This window comes from Schistocerca cancellata, chromosome 1 (assembly GCF_023864275.1).
Source record: "Schistocerca cancellata isolate TAMUIC-IGC-003103 chromosome 1, iqSchCanc2.1, whole genome shotgun sequence".
Classification (NCBI taxonomy): domain Eukaryota; kingdom Metazoa; phylum Arthropoda; class Insecta; order Orthoptera; family Acrididae; genus Schistocerca; species Schistocerca cancellata.
The window spans coordinates 301,050,406-301,070,193 of NC_064626.1; the positions used below are offsets into that span (position 1 = coordinate 301,050,406).

Here is a 19,788-nt window from a genome sequence, read left to right on the forward strand (position 1 = left end):
GAGTCCAAAACCAATCTTACTCCACCATCTTTTTTCGAAACTACTGCTAGAGGATTATTATATGCACTGATACTCCTTCCTATTATATGACATCCTTCCATCTTTTTCAGCTCTTTCTCAACAGCAAGTCTTTTTGATATTGCAATACTGTATGGTTTTATGAAAAATGGTTTATGATGTTTTACCTGAAGCTCACACTGATAACCCTTTACCCTACCAGGTATGTCACTGAAAACATCACTGTACTCCCACAGCAGATTTTCTAAATGTTGTTTTTTCTCCCCAGATAAATTTTGTGTTTCTGAAATTTTCAAATTTACTAAATTCCCAAATTCAACTTCATCAGTATCAAATCTATGAGTTTCAATATTCTCCAATCTGTTTTCTTTTAGTAAATTGATACTGTCAAAGTTTCCATTACTCTGATCACCAAGTGTGTTCACAAAATTTGTCTGAATGTATTCCCTTTCACTAGTTTCTATCAAAAGTTTTCTTCCAACCCAATCAAATGCTGTATTTACTTTTACTATCCAATTCATACCCAAAAGAAAATCCTCATTAAATTCCTGAATTACAAAACATCCATGTGTGAACAACTTGCCTTCAATTAAAAATGTCACTAAAGCCTGGCTTTTTACCAATTTACTGCTCTTCCCAGTAGCACCTTTTATCTTTACCCCAACAACTGGAATTTCAACAAAATCTTTCCCCACTTTCAATTTCTTGCTTAACCTTTCAGATATTCCCGAGATCTCACTTCCTGTATCAATTAAACATTTACCAATCCATGACCCAATTTGAACTTTTATATAAGGACTGCAAAATTCATCACCTTTCTCAGAACCTGTATCCTCATGTAATAAATCACTTTAAATTTCCCCAAACCTATACTTATCAGAATCATACGGTATACCATATGTATTATTTGTCACAGTTATAAAATTTGCACAAGATAAAAAATTGTCATTATCTCAAATAGCCAAGAATTTTCATCCAAATCACATTGTATACTATTGAAGTACTTATCCTTCAGCTTTTCAAAAATAAAATATCTCATCTTTTTCCACCACTCAGGACATACAGTTTCACATACATTAATAAGCATCTTTCTAAAGTTCTTGTCAAAAGAAATAGTTTCACTGTTCAGCCATAGATTCATAAGAAACTTGTGTTTGTCATTAGTATCTGTAAAAGTTTCACTTAGGCTAGAAGTTATACATGTGTCATCATTATTTGTGTAGTCAGATTCTTTACCAACAACATCAAAATTCACACTTTCACATACACCCAGCTTGTGAGCCTTATTCATCCTGGTAACATCCCCGGGAATTTCTGTACTTTTCTCACTATTTAATCCATTTTCAACCATGTGTATACCCAACTCCCTATTTGAACTAATGAAACACCTTTCCTCAACAACATCATCATCAATACCATTACCATCATTATCAACTTTATCATCAACATCATTATCATTATACATATTCAGGTCATACACATTCAAATTATCCCCTAAAATATTATTTCCCCTTTCTAAAGTTACCAGATCCCTTTCACCATTATTTTCATTCTCACAGCATGCATTCTCTCTTTCATTCACACATGTCTCTGAACTACTACAAATTACATCATCTGACAAAGTGTTGTTCTTTTCTGCCCAAGTATAAAACTCTGTCAAATTAAATGAATCACAATTACTTTTATCTACTGTATGTTCTTGTGTACTGAAAATTTTATCTTTATCAATATCATCATTATTTTCCTCTTAAAATTTCTTCAAAAGTAACAACTAATGACCTCATGTGATAGCTTAGGTATGGAACTGTCATGTTTGGGTTTATGATTGTCACATCCATTGGTCCTTTCATCATGCTCACCTTCTGCCTCAACCTTGCGGACCTTCAAGGGGGCTTCTACTTGTTTTTTAATTCCTGAATTACAACTGGTTCCTGTTTGAACTGCTGATTGTGGTTCTGCCAATGTCTCTGATCAACATTTCTGTTCCCATTCCTATGCCATAATTACCTGGTTGTTGGTAGTTTCTGTTGTACTGACCTCTAGCAAAATTTCTGTGATTTTGATCCCTAAAGTATTCTCTATTTTGTTGATTATTTCCGCAAAAATGTTGTTCTTGTTTTGGATGAAAATTATGGTCCTTCTTTTGAAAATTGTTATATCCCCCTGAATTTTGACTGACACCATGATAATTGTTTTGTTCCCATTTTTGAAAGTTATCATTTCCCCAATTTTGACCATTGCCTTTCTGAGTAAACCCACTGTGTGTTCTTGTTGTTACCCTATCCAACTTTTCAATATAATTGAGAAACTGCTCTACATTACTATCAGGACAATGAACTAAACTCAACTGCATTGCTGATGGCAATCTTCTCTTTAAGGTATCAATTTTGATCAAGTCATCCAAAGGTTTTGTTAAATGAACAAGTTTTTGAAGTTCACTTTTGCAAAATTGTTTCAAAAATTCACTTTTGATTCTAGTTTGTTTAAGATCATCCCAAAAATTTTCCAGAAATTTTGATTCAAATTCTGAAAAGGTCATCCCCAAAGCTACAATCTGGTTTGCCCAAGTCAAAGTTTCCCCTTCCAAGAATTTTTTCACAAATTTAATTTTCATATCATCTGGTGAGTGAGGTAAAAAACAATCCTTACAATACTGTATAAAATCAATGGGATGTAAGGGTCCATCTACCGAAAAGTGCTTCACTGGAATATTAGATACAAGATTACATGTGTTGACATTGTGATTTTTGCTTTGAAATTCAATGTCAAAACTTTCAAGTTTTTCGCTAAGTTCTTTGACAGATTTTTTGTTTTCTAAATCATTGAATTCTACTTTATTTTCTAGAGTAGCCAAACGATTGTCAGTTTTTTCTTCTACATTTTTTACTAAAACTTTTGTGTTCTCATCCAAATTTTTAATTTCCCCTTTTATCTCATTAAAATCAATTAAATTTCTTTCCCTATCCACCAGTAACTCATTTTTTACAGTATTAATTTCATCGCCCAATTTACCATCAATTTCATTTACTTTTGCTTCCACAGATTCAATTTTTTCCTCAACACTGCCAACTCTGTTCGAAAGATCACATTGTCGTCAACTGATTGTTTAATTTCTTTCGTGAAATTTACAAGAAAACTTTTTAAATAAAATTGAACGGTTCTTTCTGTTTCATTTGACCTGTCCTGATTTTCGAAGTCTATTAAATTACTATTTTCTACTTTAGGCACAATACTCTCGAAAATCTTATAAGTCATCGTGAAGCGAAAAAAAATTTATACACAACAATACAAAACAAGATAAAAATATTGTTTTAACAAAATACGAGGGTTTCGTGACTTATCTGGAACTGTTGCAATCCACGTTTTCCATCCATGTGATTGTTGACCAAAATTCTTGAAATTACTTCTTCTGTCAAAAATTATGTTATTATTATTATTATTATTATTATTATTTTTATTTTTTTTTATTTTTTTTATTTTTTTGCTGAAACATTTCTTCTACAAAACTTTTACTTCCCGAAGAACACAAATACTGTAACACACATTCTGGAAAAACTGGTATTAACACACAAAAATTTTCTTCCTCGTAGCACTGTTGAAGATCTCGTGAACACAATATCACGGCTATAGTCCCCAGTTGAAATATGCTCACTATTTTTTATTTACTTAAATTTGCCGCATTTCGTGACAGTACCTTTTCCGTGAAATGTTTACAAGGCGATATTTGTCTTGGCTCCAGTTGTGTAGTGGAAGTATGATTCCACAATGCAGTTTCGTCGGCTGCAGAAATGATTTAGTTCAATGCGTTTGCTTCATTTTTGGTGCTTCAAATACCATTTCTTCGAATGTGGTTTCTTCTTAAAGTTTATATAAAAAAAGTGGTAACATAATTCATTTTTTTCTGTTCACTTCCAAATTATTATGACGGCGACCTGCACATTGTTCTACTGTCAACACACACCACGAGTTCACTGCCGACTGAGTACAGTCAAAGACGACTCCAGCGTCAAAGACATTTTACACAACACACAAGCTTCCACTTGTAATCAGGCTCTTTGATATTCTTCGTCACATTTACTAATAGTAATCAATATGCTTTGACTCTCAAAAATATAAGTAAATTAACATATAGTAAGGCAAATTGCAATAAAAAAATTCTGACAAAAATATAAGAAAACATTTACAATTTGGTATCGACAAATCTGGTAGAAAATAACACATCTCCCAGATCCATTACATGTTGATAGTCATCAATTTTATTTTGTCTGTGTGTGTGGTGTAGAATTTAACTGTGTGTGCATTTTTATGATAGTTCTTACTGGTGAAGAAACTGTGTGTGCATTTTTATGATAGTTCTTACTGGTGAAGAACTGAAATATGTGTCTTCAAGCATCTTTATTGTCAGTGACGCAAGATAAGACATTCTCTTTTTTTGGGGGGGTGGAGGGGTCAACTAAGGGATTGTAGGTTTAAAAGTTAAAAATTGTTGCCACAAAATGAAGGAAAAATAATGCTGTGATATGCACCATGGCAGTTAGAGAACTGCAGGGTGCCAAATAGCAGTAAGCAACAAGAATATTGATGAAATTGGTAAAAAATTACTAAAATTGCGAAAATTTAGAAACTACACTTTACTTATTGAAGTACGTTCTTGCATTGCTATGGTCTAGCCATGGACCCTGTATGTCTTCACTCCATGTATTTTATCATACAGGAGGTCATGGTAATTTCAACCTGTTAATGAGTATGCAGCAAATTTGTTTCCCCCTGGAGGCTCACCACTCTTCGGCGAGTTCATGCTTGGCTACCATGGGGCCCCAGCCTTTGCAGCATCTTTTTCCTTCCGTGCTACATGTCTGTCCTACCCTTCCTCCACTGTGGTGTTTGAGGTTCCTCTTTTTCTTCTTCCTCCTTGCACACTCCTGAAGGCCAATTCATGCATCTGATGTGTAACAGGTGTCTGCGTAACGTGTAATTCCCAACCCATGTCGACAGGTAGTTTTTGCACATACCCCCTGGTACAGGCCAGACCCAGAGAGGGGTGATTGCGTGAGCTCTTAACTTCCCAAATTGCCAATTTGTTCCTCTGTCAGGTGTTCATGAGGTGTGACGTGAGTTGAGACAATCACCTAAGGTGGGTGAGTTCCCCTCCCCCCCCAAGGTGGGCCCCCCAGTTGGTAGGAGCATGCTATCGGAAATGCTGGAAGTCATGGGGATTTTCTCCCAGTGAGCCAAACATCAACTTCTCAATCTACGTCTACTAAACGTAAACAGAATGAGGCTGCACCTCGGTTCTTCATACTGAAGATGGTCAGTCCTTGGCTATTGTTAATGTGTTTATTATTTAGAAAAGTGTTGATGCAGTTGCCGGCCCTGTGAAATCGTGCTCTCATTTACACAGTGGCACTTTCCTTTTGGAGACTACTTGTGATTCTCAAGCACAACAACTGCTTGCAGCTTAGCTCCTCCATGACTATTCTGCTCATTTCGAGGCCCATCAAATGCTCAATTCCTCGTGTGGTGTTTTTACACTAGGCTGCTCAATGGTCTGACCGAGTCAAAAGTCCAAACATACCTCTCTGATCAGGGCATCATTGCAGTGATGAAAAAGGTAGATGCATCTTTAGTGTCCACACGCACTCTTTTTCTCACTGTTCATATTGCAGTGCTTCCATTGAAGATCAAAGCAGGTATGAAGTTATCACAGTCCGACTTAACATTCCAAACCCAATATGCTGCTATCAGTGTCATCATTACAACCGCACTCAGTGTCCTGGCGACATCTGGCAAAATGTGTACATGTGGTAGGGATGCTCATGAGAGTGATTGTCCATCTCCTTCTCCCTCCTGTATCAGTTACAATGGTGACGATGCAGCTTCCTCCCAAGATCATCCCATGTATCTCAACGAGCGAGCTGTCCAGGAGAAGGAAAAAGTGCCTTACCCTGTTGCTCACAAGTTGTCTAGTCGGAAACCCTGCGTTTTACAGTCTGGAACTTACGGTACCATTCTTGCTACATTTCACCCCATTAAGGACGTGGCCACGTAGACATGTGATCTCAAATTCAGCACTGCAGTTATAAAATTGCCCAGCACCACAATAGTATTCCCGTCTCCTCCTCCAGCTGTCTAACAAGCTACCAGATTTTGCCTCATGTGGCAAAATCACCTGCTTCCCTATGAGCAGGCTGAAAAGGATAGAAGCAATACACCTGCGAAGGCTTTTTACGTTCCTCCAACCAACAAACATCTGAATCGTCATCTGCCAACCGCAAAGACTCCAAGAAATCAAAGACAAATGGTCTTCTCCTTTTTCTGCCCTGGACTCCGCAGACCAACCGAGGCAGAATGCCAATGCCTCTGTAGATGTAATGGAGCAGGGTCATCTAGCCTCTGCACCCTGTAGCAGAGTGTCTTGGAAGGCTAGCACTTGGCAGCCGTTGAGATGACACACCTTCATTTTTTCCCTCCTTCCATTTCCATGTCATGAGTGTCCTCCAATGGAACATTCACAGCCTTAGATCCAACAAGGAGGAATTATGGCTGCTCCTGGAATCGCATCATCCACTTGTTCTCTGCCTCCAGGAAACAAAATTACGTCCTCATGACTGTTTTGACCTCTCCCATTTCTTTCCAGTTTGCTTTGACTTTCCTCCCAAGGATGGCATTTCATCTCATGGGGAGTCATGCTGCTCATCCAGGATGACATTCATAGTCAATGTCTGTAAATATTTGCTGCAAGCTGTTGCAGTCCACATTTTCCTTCCTCACTTTACCTTTTTTATTTATACCGTTTACATCCGTCTTGTCATTCGGTGTCACCAGGGCCGACTTCCTCCAGCTTATTGAGCAGCTACCTCGCCCCTTACTTCTGTTCAGTGCCTTCAATGTGCACCATCCCCTTTGGGACTCTCCCTGATCTTGTCTGAGAGGTGCCCTCTTGGCTGACCTTCTCAGTCAACTCAACCTCATCTACCTTAACATTGGAGCACCAACATTCCTTTCAGACACCATGCACACACATTCCCATTTGGACCTCTCATTCTGCACTCTCCAGCTTACCCATCGTCTCGAGTGGTCCGTTCTTTCTGACACATACTCGAGCAACCATTTCCCATGTGCTATCCATTTGCTGACTCCCAATCCACCTGTGTAGAAATTTAAATGGCAGCCATCTAAGGTTGACTGGAGGCTTTACTCCTTCATGATGACTTTCAACGGTCATTATTTCCTCAGTTGTGTTGACCAGGTAGAATACCTTACAGATGTTATGTTCGATTCCTCGCACTTCATCCTCACTGTACCGTGTCGCAGTCCCTTGGTAGATTGACATATGCCGTGATGCAGTTAACGTGCGGAGACATGCTCTCCACATTTTTAATCGTCATCCTACAATGGCAAATTGTATTGGTTATAAATAGTTGCATGCTCAGTCTTGTCGCGTTCTTCAGGATACCAAAACAGCTAGCTTGATTTCATTTAACAGTTCTATTAAGACAATTCTGGCTTTACTATTAGGGAACTAGATCATGCTCTCACTTCATCCTGATTGTCCCAGATCCAGACGATGTTCACATTCAGATGTTGCAGCATCTTTCTCTTACAGGCAAGCACTTCCTGCATAATGTGTACAACCGCATCTGGGCAGAGGACACGATTCCCAGATGCTGGTGTGAAGCCACTGTCATACCCATACCTAAGCCCAGTAAGGACAAACACCTTCCTTCTAGCTACTGCCCCATTTCTCTCGCTAGCTGTGTTCACAAGGTGAACTAAGCACCTTCTACACGGAGCACGTCCGTATCTCACCACTGACTTCTAGTATCAGCCGCATGCAGTTGACGTCAACAAGTGTATGGGCCTGAAGATGACATTACAACGTTGAAACTAGTTGCCAAAATAAAATCGACACCTTAAATACAGCTAGAGGAATTTCTTCACATTTAATATAAATACATGTCATGACTGGTTTTCTGTGGACCTTCCAGATTATGGCAATGGTTGTTGATTTGTAGAAAGCCTAAGACACCTGCTGGAGGACTGGTATCCTCTGTATTCTCTACACATAGAGCTTCCTAGGCCACCTGCCCAATTTCCTTCAGGAATTTTAAAGAGAACAAGTTTTCAAGGTACATGTGGGTTCTGCTTAGTCGAACACCTTTATCCAGGAAAACAGTGAGCCTTAGGGTTCCGTGCTGAGCATTGTCCTCTTTGCTATCATCAGTAACCATAGTGTGGTCTCTCTCCCACCGGGCATTTCCTGCTCCCTTTTCACTGACGACTTTGCCATTCATAGCAGTTCTCCATGTACTTGCCTCCTTGAGCAGCATCCTCAGTATTGTCTTGATAATCTTTAGTCATGGAAAATTGACAATGTCTTTGGCGTTTTGACTGACAAAACCATTTGTATGAATTTCTGGTAACAGAATGGTTTCGTCTACCGCCTTTATATCTTGGGCATATTGCTTTTCTGTTATTGAAATTACAAAATTCCTGGGGATCAGGCTTTATAGTAAACTTTCTTGGTCCTCCCACATGTTACCTTGCCACCTGCTGTATCCAGTTGCACAATGTCCTACGTGTCCTCACCAGTAGTTCTTGGGGAGTGGATTGGACCACTCTCCTCTGTTTATACCAACCCGTTGTCCATTTGAAACTAGACTGTTGATGTTTCATTTATACATCTGCAAGGCAGTTGATGTTAAGTCATCTCTGTAAATCCACCATTGTGGCACCTTTTTGGACAGTGGCACCTTTTACATTAGCTCGGTTGTGGTCACCCCTCCTATGCCTCCTCCTTCGATGTCTCCTTTGACCAGCAGTATGGGATGCGGATCTCTTCTCTGTTACCTCCTGGAGTTCTTTCAGCTCTTGCTCCGGCAGCTTAACTTCATGCTAGCTGTCACTTTACTGATGGGTGCGAAACCATTCATGCGTCTGCCCATGTTCACCTTGGCCTTCATTCGCTTCCTAAGGACACTACTCAAGCCTCACTCTATGGCCTTCAGTTTCACGACCTTCACACAGATCTTCGCGATAGTACGTTTAGGTACACTGACTACTCTCAAACTGACTGTAGTGTCGGGTGTGCCTTCATCATTGGTACTGACATTTTTTGGTATCAACTTCTGGAACACTGGTCAGTATTTACTGGAGAGCTCTTTGCCCTGTATCAGGCCACGCAGTACATCCGGCAACACAGGCTTTTCAATTGTGACGTCTGCTCCGATTCTCTCTTGTCTGTCAAAGCTTCTGTGTACTGTTCGTACACCATCCATCCCTTAGCGCAACAGGTTCAGGAAAGCTGTCACTTGCTCGCTCTTGAATTGTGCTAGTGTGATATTTATTAGAGTTCCTGGTCACGTCGGTCGGACAGGAAACGATGCTGCTGACGCTGCTACCAAGGCTGCAGTCCTCGTACCTCAACCCACTAGTTCTGACACTCTGTCTGTTGATCTCTGTGTTACCATCTGTTAGCAGGTGGAGTCACTTTTGCATCACCACTGGTTCTCCCTTCATGGGAACAAGCTCTGGTTTATTAAGCCTCTCCCAGCGGCATGGGTGACCACCTCTCGCCATGAGATCATTTTAGCTAGTTTGTCTTTTTAGCCATCACGATTTGTTAAGTGGTGCTCCCCACCGCTTTGTGCTCATTGCCCTAAACATTTGACGGTCTGCTATTTCCTGGCAGAATGCACTTTTTGTGACAACCTAAATTCTAATTTATGTTTGCCATCTGAGTTATTTGCTGTTTTAGTGAATGACGTGCAGCTTCTTGACCGCATTTTACTTTTTATCTGTTGTAACAATATGGTGAAGGACATTTAATCTTTAGTTCAGGACCTCCATTGCCTCTATGGTGCATTTTATGGCCCTTTCTACAAGAGAAAGTCCCCGTTTTTAGCTCTTTTTCTTTCTGTCGATTGGGCTTAATGTGTAGTCGCTTTTATCTCCTTTTTCATCTTCATGTTCTACATATGACCTTACTTGTGTTTGCGCCCTAAAACAAATCAAAAACCAAAGAATAAATTTCTTTGTCCCAGTCAGATACGGTCAGTTAACTACTCTGCTGACTGTTTATGGGCCCAGACTATATACTTAGGCATAATATTCTACAGAACATACAAGATCATTGTCTAGTAAAAATTAACATCAGGGAGCAGCAATGTGGAACGATGTAATTGCTTATACAGTAGTTTCCCAAAATACCAAATCTTTGGCTCCAATTGAAAAACTGATGGGAAGAGAAAAGTACAGTACATCACAGTTCACTATGCGAATGTGTGTAGAATAAGCAAAATGTGGGACTGCATCAATGGCAAAATAAAGGCATGACATTGTGATTCTGTCAGAAACAGAAAAGGACTTGAAAGAGCAGTGGAATGGAACGGACAGTGCCTTTGAAGGAGGATATAAGCTGAAGATCAGCAAAAGCAAAACAAGGATAGTGGAATGTTGTCAAATTAAATCAGGTGATGCTAAGCGAATCAGATAGGAAACGAGATGGTTAAAGTAGTAGAGGAGTTTTGCTATTTTGGCAACAATATAACTGATGATGGCTGAAGTAGAGAGGATATAAAATGTAGACTGGCAGTGGCGAAAAGCATTTCTGAAGAAGAGAAATTTGTTAACTCTGAATACAGATTTAAGTGTGAGGAACTCTTTCTGAAGGTATTGTCTGGAGTGTAGCCATGTGTGGAGGTGAAACACGGATGGTAAACAGTTAACTTAGAGAGAGAATAGAAGCTGTCGAAATGTGGTGCTGTAGAAGAAAATTGAAGATTATATGGATTGATCACGTAACTAATTAGGAGATACTGAACAGAATTGGGGAGACAGTACATATGTGTCACCATTTGACCAAAAGGAGGGACCAGTTGATGGGACAGGACATATTCTGATACATCAAGGGATCATCGGTTTAGTACTGGAGGACGCAAGGGTCATGGGTAAAAATCAGAGAGAGAGAGACCAAGAGCGGATCAGAATAAGTAGATTCAGAAGGATGTAGGTTGCAGTTGTTATTCAGAGATGAAGCAGCTCGCAAAGAATAGAGTAGCATGGAGAGCTGCATCAAGCGAGTCTTCGGACTGAAAACCACACAACACCAACAATAGCAATACATGTGCATCAGAAACATTGGTAATGAAAAAAAGGCAAGTGAGCAGGTATAGGCGTGCAAGATGAAATTTCAAACAAGCATAATAGTACTACTAGAATGGATAGACAGAGGAACAACCATAGAAATGACCAAATGAAGATGGTATGAGTGTGTTAAAAGAATGAGAGTTAAGCAGCATACCTAAGGTGCAATAGGAGCAAGAGACTTAGAGGAGGACCAAGAGACAGGTGGATCATTGAAGTGATGAAATGTGTGATGAAGAGAGAAGATCTGAACTGAGTGGAGAGAGGAACATAGTATGAAGACGGAAAGATGGAGGAGGAGACTAGACAGTCATTTCAACTCAAATTAATTTGTGTGTTTGTGTGAGTGTATTTATTTGTTTTCATAGTGTTTACATTTATATTTGACAAATAAAACAACATTTTCAATTTTCTCAAAGAATCAGTTTTCAATTACTCTACCAATTTAAGAAATTTTTGACGTATTGGTTATATAATGTGAATATTAATAAATGATTTCATATTAACTTTTACAGGAAGTTAACCCACAGTCACCAGCAGAAATTGCTGGATTAAGGCCATTCACTGACTATATCATTGGAGCAGATTCCGTACTACATGAAACAGAAGACCTGTTTACACTTATAGAAGCACACGAAGGCCGTCCTCTGAAACTTTATGTGTACAACACAGCAGAGGACTCGTGCCGAGAAGTCACCATAACCCCAAATTCTCAGTGGGGAGGACAAGGAAGGTTTGTAACATGTTATGTAGTATGTAGTTCCATAATACAAGCCTAACAGTACTCTCTCTCTCTCTCTCTCTCTCTCTCTCTCTCTCTCTCTCTCTCTCTCCCCCTCTCTCCCTCTCTCCCTCTCTCCCTCTCTCTCTCTCTCTCTCTCTCTCTCTCTCTCTCTCCCTCCCTCCCTCCCTCTCTCTCTCTCTCTCTCTCTCTCTCTCACACACACACACACACACACACACACACACACACACACAGAGAGAGAGAGAGAGAGAGAGAGAGAGAGAGAGTTATTCACACATTTCATTAATATCATCATGATTGTGGGGTCTTTGAAGGTGAGGCTTCAACCTGGACATCACTTTGTTGGATGCCCTTCCACACATTGCCTAAAAATATTCAATCACGAAAGAAAATTATTCATGTGATCAAGTTTATAGTTAAACTCACTTGCTTCCAAATTTATGAACATGATTGAACCATGTACTGGTAGTCTCGTTACAAATTTACTCTTGTATTCATTACTTTCTACTGTAATATTATTGGCACACTATAGATGCTCTTGTAGATTGTTTAAAATACTAATGAAATAAAGAAAGATGTTTGGTCATACATCACTGCTGTTGTAATTGAATATAGAATGTTAATGTTGTGGAACAGATGTGGTATTTAAGTTTCAGTGGTAACAGGAATATGAATTAGAATAGATTGCTACTCTCTACATAGAAGAGACATTGAACAACAGACAGGCACATGTCAAAGTAGACCAAGTTATTGGAGACTGTCCTTTAGATGTAGAGAACACACGTGCAAGCAAGCACAGCTCCACATGCAGATCACATTTGTCATGTCTGGGTGCTGAGGCCCAGTTGCACTAATTAGCTTAATTAGCTGGGGTGGGTGTGGGGTTACAGAAAAGGTGCAGCATCAGAAGGCTGTGCAGGGGGGTGGGGGGATGAGATTAAGTAGCGGATAAGTGTAAAGGTCTATGCAGATGTGCTAGGAGGATGGAAGGACAGAAGGGTGACATCGGGAAAGGATGTAGATATCGGACATGGCCATTTCATCAAACTCTACCTCATGGATGGCTTCATCAGAACTCTCAGCACGATATCTACATTTCTACAGGTGCCACCCATTCCACACCTTGAAATTCCAGTGTAGCCACCCATGGACATTGCACATGCAATGACAAGCAGCTCCTCACAAAATATGCCAAAAGTCTCGAGCCCTTCTCACAGATATTACTGTCCTCCTCCCTGTCCATAAATAATCTCCCGCACCTTATCTTCCTAGTCACCCTCCGTAGCCGCTGGTCAGCCATGAAGGAGTACATCCCTCATGACAGAGTACCGTCCAGGACTGGAGCAGCTGCCACATTCTCTGACAGTGTTTATACTATCTCTCATCGCGCCCTGAAATCAGAAATATCTTCCCCCTTATACACCTCACCCTTTCAATAGTGGTATTCCACCACCCACCCAACAGAGGCAGTAGACTTAGCCATCCCTATTCCTAGCCCTAAGGCCCATGTAAAAGACATAGGTGAAAACTGTTCACATATGTCATCTCGTTACCACTTACCCAAGTCTTATCAGTGGCATTTCCTACCCCATCAAGGCAGCACCACCTGTGAAAGCAGGCTTGTGGTGTACCAAAATTGCTGAAACCATTGTGTGGCAATCTGTGGGTATGACCATCAACAAGCTGTTTGTCTGCCAGAATGGCTGTGGCCAGGAGGCAGCTACACCACACAGTAACCAATCACACCATGCAACATAGTGTGCTTGACTTCATCAACTGCTTCACAGTCTGTAATCTTCCCACAAATAGCAGATTTACTAAATTGTGCAGGTTGGTACTATACTTGCAGCATACCCATTGTTCCTGTAACCACTGTGGCCTCAACCTCCAACAATCCTTGCCCCCTACCCACCTCTATGGTCTCCTCTGCTCTCACTTCAGCCTCACACATGCTTTCTCTCCTCCAGTGCACCTGAAGAGTCTTTTACTCTTCTGTGGCTCTTCCACCCCCTATCCCCCACCCCACCCCGACACCCCATCCCCCCTACTGACACCCACCCACTTCCCCGCTTTTCCCATACACCAGCACAGCCTTCCTCACTGCTGCTTCTAGTGGCCTAGTGACCCATCATACTGTTCCCACCACATCCCTGTACAGTCACAGGCAGCACATCATCATCTTTCCCCACCCCTATGCCGCTGTCCCTCCGCATCATCACCCCACGCCTATACTGCATCCCATTATCCACCCAAACTGAAATCACTACTCATTGTAGTCAGAAATCTGTGGCCAGAGACTACTATAATGACTGGGTCCAATTCCATAATCTAGTTTTAAACGTTCTTATTTGCTGCTCAGTGACTTATCTGTAGTGACTAACGACCTATCCCAGTTTGTAACGTTATTATTCATCCCAGATTTTCTGTTGTTTACATTAAGTATAAGAGTGATCAAAACCAGGTTTGAACTACATTTTACGAACTATTAAGAAATTTAGTCAATCATTTGATACTAATTTTCATCATGCTTTGGCATCATCATGTACAATATGGCTTAACTTAAGAGTACTGAAACTTCCCTACTGTAAATTTGATTAATAGCAAAAAGTTTCCCAATGTGTAGGAATCATATTCTCTATTTCCATACAGCTATAACCAAGCAGTTCCATATATTTCTGGTACTTCTCACATTGGTGTGTGGTTGGACAGTCTCCCTGCAGCCTGTGCCGAGCAACTTTGAAACTTGCGTAGTAGAAACTTAAGGGTGAACATATTGGAGTTTGGAGTGTTTATGTATGTAATTAAGAAGCTAGTGTATGATGCATTTTATTTCATGTTTTTGTTTTCAGCTTGGGTTGTGGAATTGGATATGGCTATTTGCATCGTATTCCAGTACGTAGTCACCTAGCCAAACCACATCTTCCTGTCACACCTATTGTAAGTAGATACTGTTTGCCGTGTTTGCTATAGGGCACTAAAGAAATTGTAATTTTTAATATAGAGTACATTTCTTCTTCTGTGTCTCCACTAGTTTTCAAATTGTTGTTAACTTCTATTAAATACCTTTTGTTCAGTTTTATGTTGATGCTTAACCTAGAAGTTGCTATGCATTCAAGGGTCAAATGAAAAATGCCCTATGATTGTACTTTCAGTTGTAATTGTCTAAAAAAATTTGTGACCCCCCCCCCCCCCCACACACACACACACACACATTATTATTAAAAATCTTTTATATCTGAAAATTTCAGGCTGTGCTCTACAACAGGTAGCAATTATGTCAGTTTCTATGTCATATTTTGCATGATATTGTTATTGGAAGTAACTTGTGAAAGCTATCAGCACCTTAAATGCTGAGTGTTCCTGGTTGTGGAACGCTCTAAAGCTTTCAAGGATAATCTGGTAACTTCCACATTCTGTCACTCAAATATTATCCAAAACATCTTTACCACAAAACAATTGTATTCACAAAATGTACTACAAATTAAAATTCCATTCCTTACTTCTTTTATTGTTTCTTGGCGCATATTTCTCCCTTGGATAGGCACTGTTTGTCATTGACATAAATATTGTGAAATGAGACACAGACTCTACCAGACTGGCAAACACATGCTCATTTCAGTTATTTTTTCTATTGTCATCAAGATTGCTTGCATTGAAATGAAAATTCTGGCTGGACAACATACTACTACTTTCCATACATAAACAGAACAGATTTTTCAGAAGTATAACAGCGGATACTTCATATCAGCAGTAGAGAAAATCCACATAACATTTGTTGGCCCTTCCTTTCTGTTTCTAACAGACATATTTTAAAACCTTTGCTTTACTTTGGAAAAGGTAAGACATGACAACACCATCTTGATTATATTGTGGCTTGTACTTTCATGGAAATTTTTCACTGGTTTTAGACTGTATTTGGTGCTGAAAGGATTAAACGTATGAGGGTTGGAACTTAAATGGTGGCAACTATTTATTCACAACTGATACAAAAGAGTTACATGTTTGCACCTGTTACTGTTCTCCAAAGTAGTCACCAGCATTGTGTAGAACCCGTTGCCAGCGATGTGGAAGGTGTAGTATACTGTTAGCAGAGCCTGTTCTGTTGATGGTGCGAATGGAGCAGTCTACTGCCTGTCAAATCTCTGGAACAGTTCTGAAGCGAATGCCACGAAGTGGTTCCTTCATCTTTGGAATCAAATCAAGCATCACGATGGGTTCTGCATGAATTTCCAGAAATGGATGCATTACGACGCTGCTCAGACGCACTTGGAGCACTATGAGCACGGCGGAGAGGCTTTCGTACGCCATATTGTAACATTGGATGAGACAGGGGTCACATCATACGAGCCACAACTGAAACTCCAATCCAACGAATGGCATCATTACGGGTCGCCACAAAAGTCGAAAGTGCTTCAGAGCCCCAGTATGGTGAAAGTTGTGGTAATTTTTGTGTACATCTGTGATGGTGTTATCCTAACGCATTATGTTCCTCCACGGCAGACCATCATTGCATAGTATTACTGTTCGTTTTTGGAGCATTACCTGCGATCAGCTTTGCGAAAGAAGCAACGACACTTTCAGCACAACTCGTCCATCATTTTGCACGAGAATGTGCGGACGCATACAGCGCAAGCTGTGGATGTCCTGTTTGGTCGGTGGGACTAGAAAGTACTCCACCATCCACCATACTCCCCGGACCTAAGTCCTTGTGACTTCGATTTGATTCCGAAGATGAAGGAACCATTTTGTGGCATTCACTTCAGAACTGTTCCAGAAATTCAACAGGCAGTAGACCGCTCCATTCGCACCATCAACAGAACAGGCTCTGCTAACAGTATACTGCGCCTTCCACATTGCTGGCAACGGGTTCTACTCAATGCTGGTGACTACTTTGAAGGACAGTAACAGGTTCAAACATGCAACTCTTTGTATCGATTGTGAATAAATAGTTGCCACTATCTAAGTTCCAACCCTCATAGTCATTTTTGTGCTGGCATTTTAGGACATTTCTACTTCTTGCAGCTACAGCCGAGAGGAATAATATTATAGCACTTATTTTCCTACTGCTGGAATAATCGTGTCCTCTGTTCGTTCTTCTTTTTTTTCCTCCTTACCTGAGTAGTACATTGAGTCTTATCTCAAAATTATTTCATCTTTCTTTCAATATCTCCTTCAGTTGGAACAAATAAAATGTAAAGCTCACTTCATAAGAATTTACAGATCATACAAAACAGATTGCCTTCACTGCAAATTGTCTCAAACTGTATGTGACTTGGTAAGAAAGTGAGAGAATAGATAATTAGGAAAGTTGAACATGGTTTATAAATGAAACAATGAAACAGCCAAGTAGGAATATCACAAAATTATGAAAAGGATAGATTGCTACTTACTGTAAGGATAACATGTTTAATTGCAGACAGGCACAACAAAAAGACTGTTACTGATCTGCAGAGCCTTTGCATTGAACAGTAATGGCCATTCAGAGTGTAGTAGGGAAGGGAGAGGGATAGCGAACTGCCGACGGGTGGGAGGATGGTGGGGAAAGAAGAATGCTGTTTCACAGAGCATGCAGGGACTAGGGGGATGCTGTTTCACAGAGCATGCAGGGACTAGGGGGATGCTGTTTCACAGAGCATGCAGGGACTAGGGGGTGGCAGGGAAAGCTACCAGGACAGCAAAAGCAGGGGAGCATAAAGGGGAAAAGATTGCTGGGAGCGTTGACAGAGAGTGGTGCTAATGAGGGTGATGGAACATGAATTGGGAGGAGGTGATAGGATGGGAGGCGATGCAGACGGAAATTGTTGGGTGGAGGATGCAGGGACAGTAGCTTAGGTTAGGTTAGGTTGACACTGGGATATTTTCAGGAGCAGTGAATGTAAGGATAACTCCCACGTGCACGTCAGAAAATATGGTGGTGGAGGGGAGCAGCTATTGAAATCAATCATGTTATTTTTAACTGTATGTTTTGCCAAAGGATGGTCCAGTTTGATGGCTGGTTGGTTGTCATAGCAATATAAAAAGCTGTGCAGTGATTACAGTAGAGCTGGTATATGACTTGGCTGCTTTGACAGGTGACCCGGTCTCTAATTGAGTAGAATAACCTTGTGGATGACTGGAATGGGAAGTACTGGGAGAATGGATTGGGTAGGTCTTGTACCTGGGTCTCCCACAGGAATGTGAGCACTGTGACAAGGTTGGGAAATAGGGAGTGGCACAGTGATGGAGTAGGGTGTTGTGGGGGTTGGGTGGACAATGGAACACCACTTTAGTGGGAGCGAGAGGATCTTTGGTAGGATCTCTCTCATTTTAGGGCATGATGATATGATACATAATTAAAGCCCCAACGAGGGATGTAATTCAGCTGTTAGTCTGGTGTGGTATTGGATGGTGAAGGGGGTGCTCCTGAGTGAGCAGGGTGTATGGGAGTGAATTTTTGGTGTGGGGAGGGATGGCAGCTGTTAAAATACAGGAACTGTTGGTGGTTAATGGGTTTAATGTAAAAAGAGGTGTGGATGGAGCCATCAGATTCAAGGTGATCAGCGTTCAGAATGTGACCCAAGGGTTGAGGATGACTAGGTGAAGTGATTGGGAGAGAAGGGTTTGGAGTTGTGAGGGAATGAGGATAGGGTGTGTTGGCCCTGAGTCCAGCTCATGAATATATCATCAATGAACCTGAGCCATACCAGGGTTTTGGGGTTGTGGTTGGCTAGGAAGGTTTTCTCTAGATGGCCCATAAACAGGTTTGCATAGGAGGGTGCCATGCAGGCATCCATGGCTGTGCCACAGATTTGCTTGTATACATTCTCTTCGAAGGAGTACTAGTTCTCTGTTAAAATAAAGTTAGTACAATGTATGAGTAATGAGATAGTGGGTTTAGAGGCTGGAGAACACTGGGAGAGAAGAGTTTTCAGTAGCATGACCGTGGGCAGGAGGGATGTTGGTTTATAGGGAAGTGGTGTCACCTGTGATGAGTAGAAAGCCAGGAGATAAAGGGGTGGGGATGATGGAGATTCGGTAAAGGATGTGGTTGATATCTTTGTCATGGAAGACTAGATTTTGGCCAAATGGTTGGAGGTGTTCGTCAGCAAGGGCTGAAATTCTCAGTGGGGCACAATAACGAACTACAATGGGGTGTCCAGGATTTCTGGGGATTGTTGATTTTGGGGAGCATGTGTGCGCATTGTTGCAGGGGTGAGGACAGAAATGGATTCAGGGGAGAGGGTGTGAAAACACTTTTTTACCTGCAGTGGAAACACTTCCTTACCACCAATCCCTCCAGCAAAAGCCGACCTAACCCCAACATTGAACCCTGTGTCTCCCACTTCATACTACCATCCAAATGTGATCCTCCCCAACCCCGTCCCATCTAACCATCCCCTGTTCAGTTTCCAGGAATTTCTTACATCCGTCATGGCCTCACCATCCTTCCCCAAGACCCTTACTAAGAACAACCACCTTTTGGCAGAAGGAAGGATAGCTATACACAGCCTCAAAACAGATGTTAATCTAGTCATTCTACAAGCAGACAAAGGTTCTGCCACTGTCATCATCATCATCACAGTGTATACTAGACGGGAGGCCTCTGCCAGTTGTCTGACTCCCCTGCCTATGAACCTTGCCAGAGTGTTACAATCCCAGAAGTCCAGCATGGCCCTCCCCAAAACGTCTCCCCTGAATCGTGTTTCCTCCTCACTCCTGTGACACACCACACAGCTACCTTATATGTGCTCCCCAAAATCCACAAACCCAACAAGCCTGTACAATCCCTTTCAGCTGGTTATTGTGCCCCCACCCACTGAAAGCATTTTGGCCCTCATTGACCAACACCTCTAACCAATTGCCCAGAATCTAACCTCCCACATCATTTTCTTCTCAGACTC

General features: G+C 41.1%; 1 protein-coding gene across 4 annotated transcripts in view; it reads left to right on the top strand.

Annotated features, from left to right (window-relative positions):
* The window catches only part of LOC126172103 (Golgi reassembly-stacking protein 2), a 66,616-nt gene that overhangs the window by 32,283 nt on the left and 14,545 nt on the right, over window positions 1-19,788 (top strand). For all 4 annotated transcript variants that reach the window (XM_049920854.1, XM_049920855.1, XM_049920853.1 and 1 more), the window contains exons 5-6: window positions 11,679-11,896; window positions 14,758-14,845. In XM_049920854.1, the coding sequence (XP_049776811.1) occupies window positions 11,679-11,896; window positions 14,758-14,845 (306 nt within the window). The remainder of the gene's footprint in view (window positions 1-11,678; window positions 11,897-14,757; window positions 14,846-19,788) is intronic.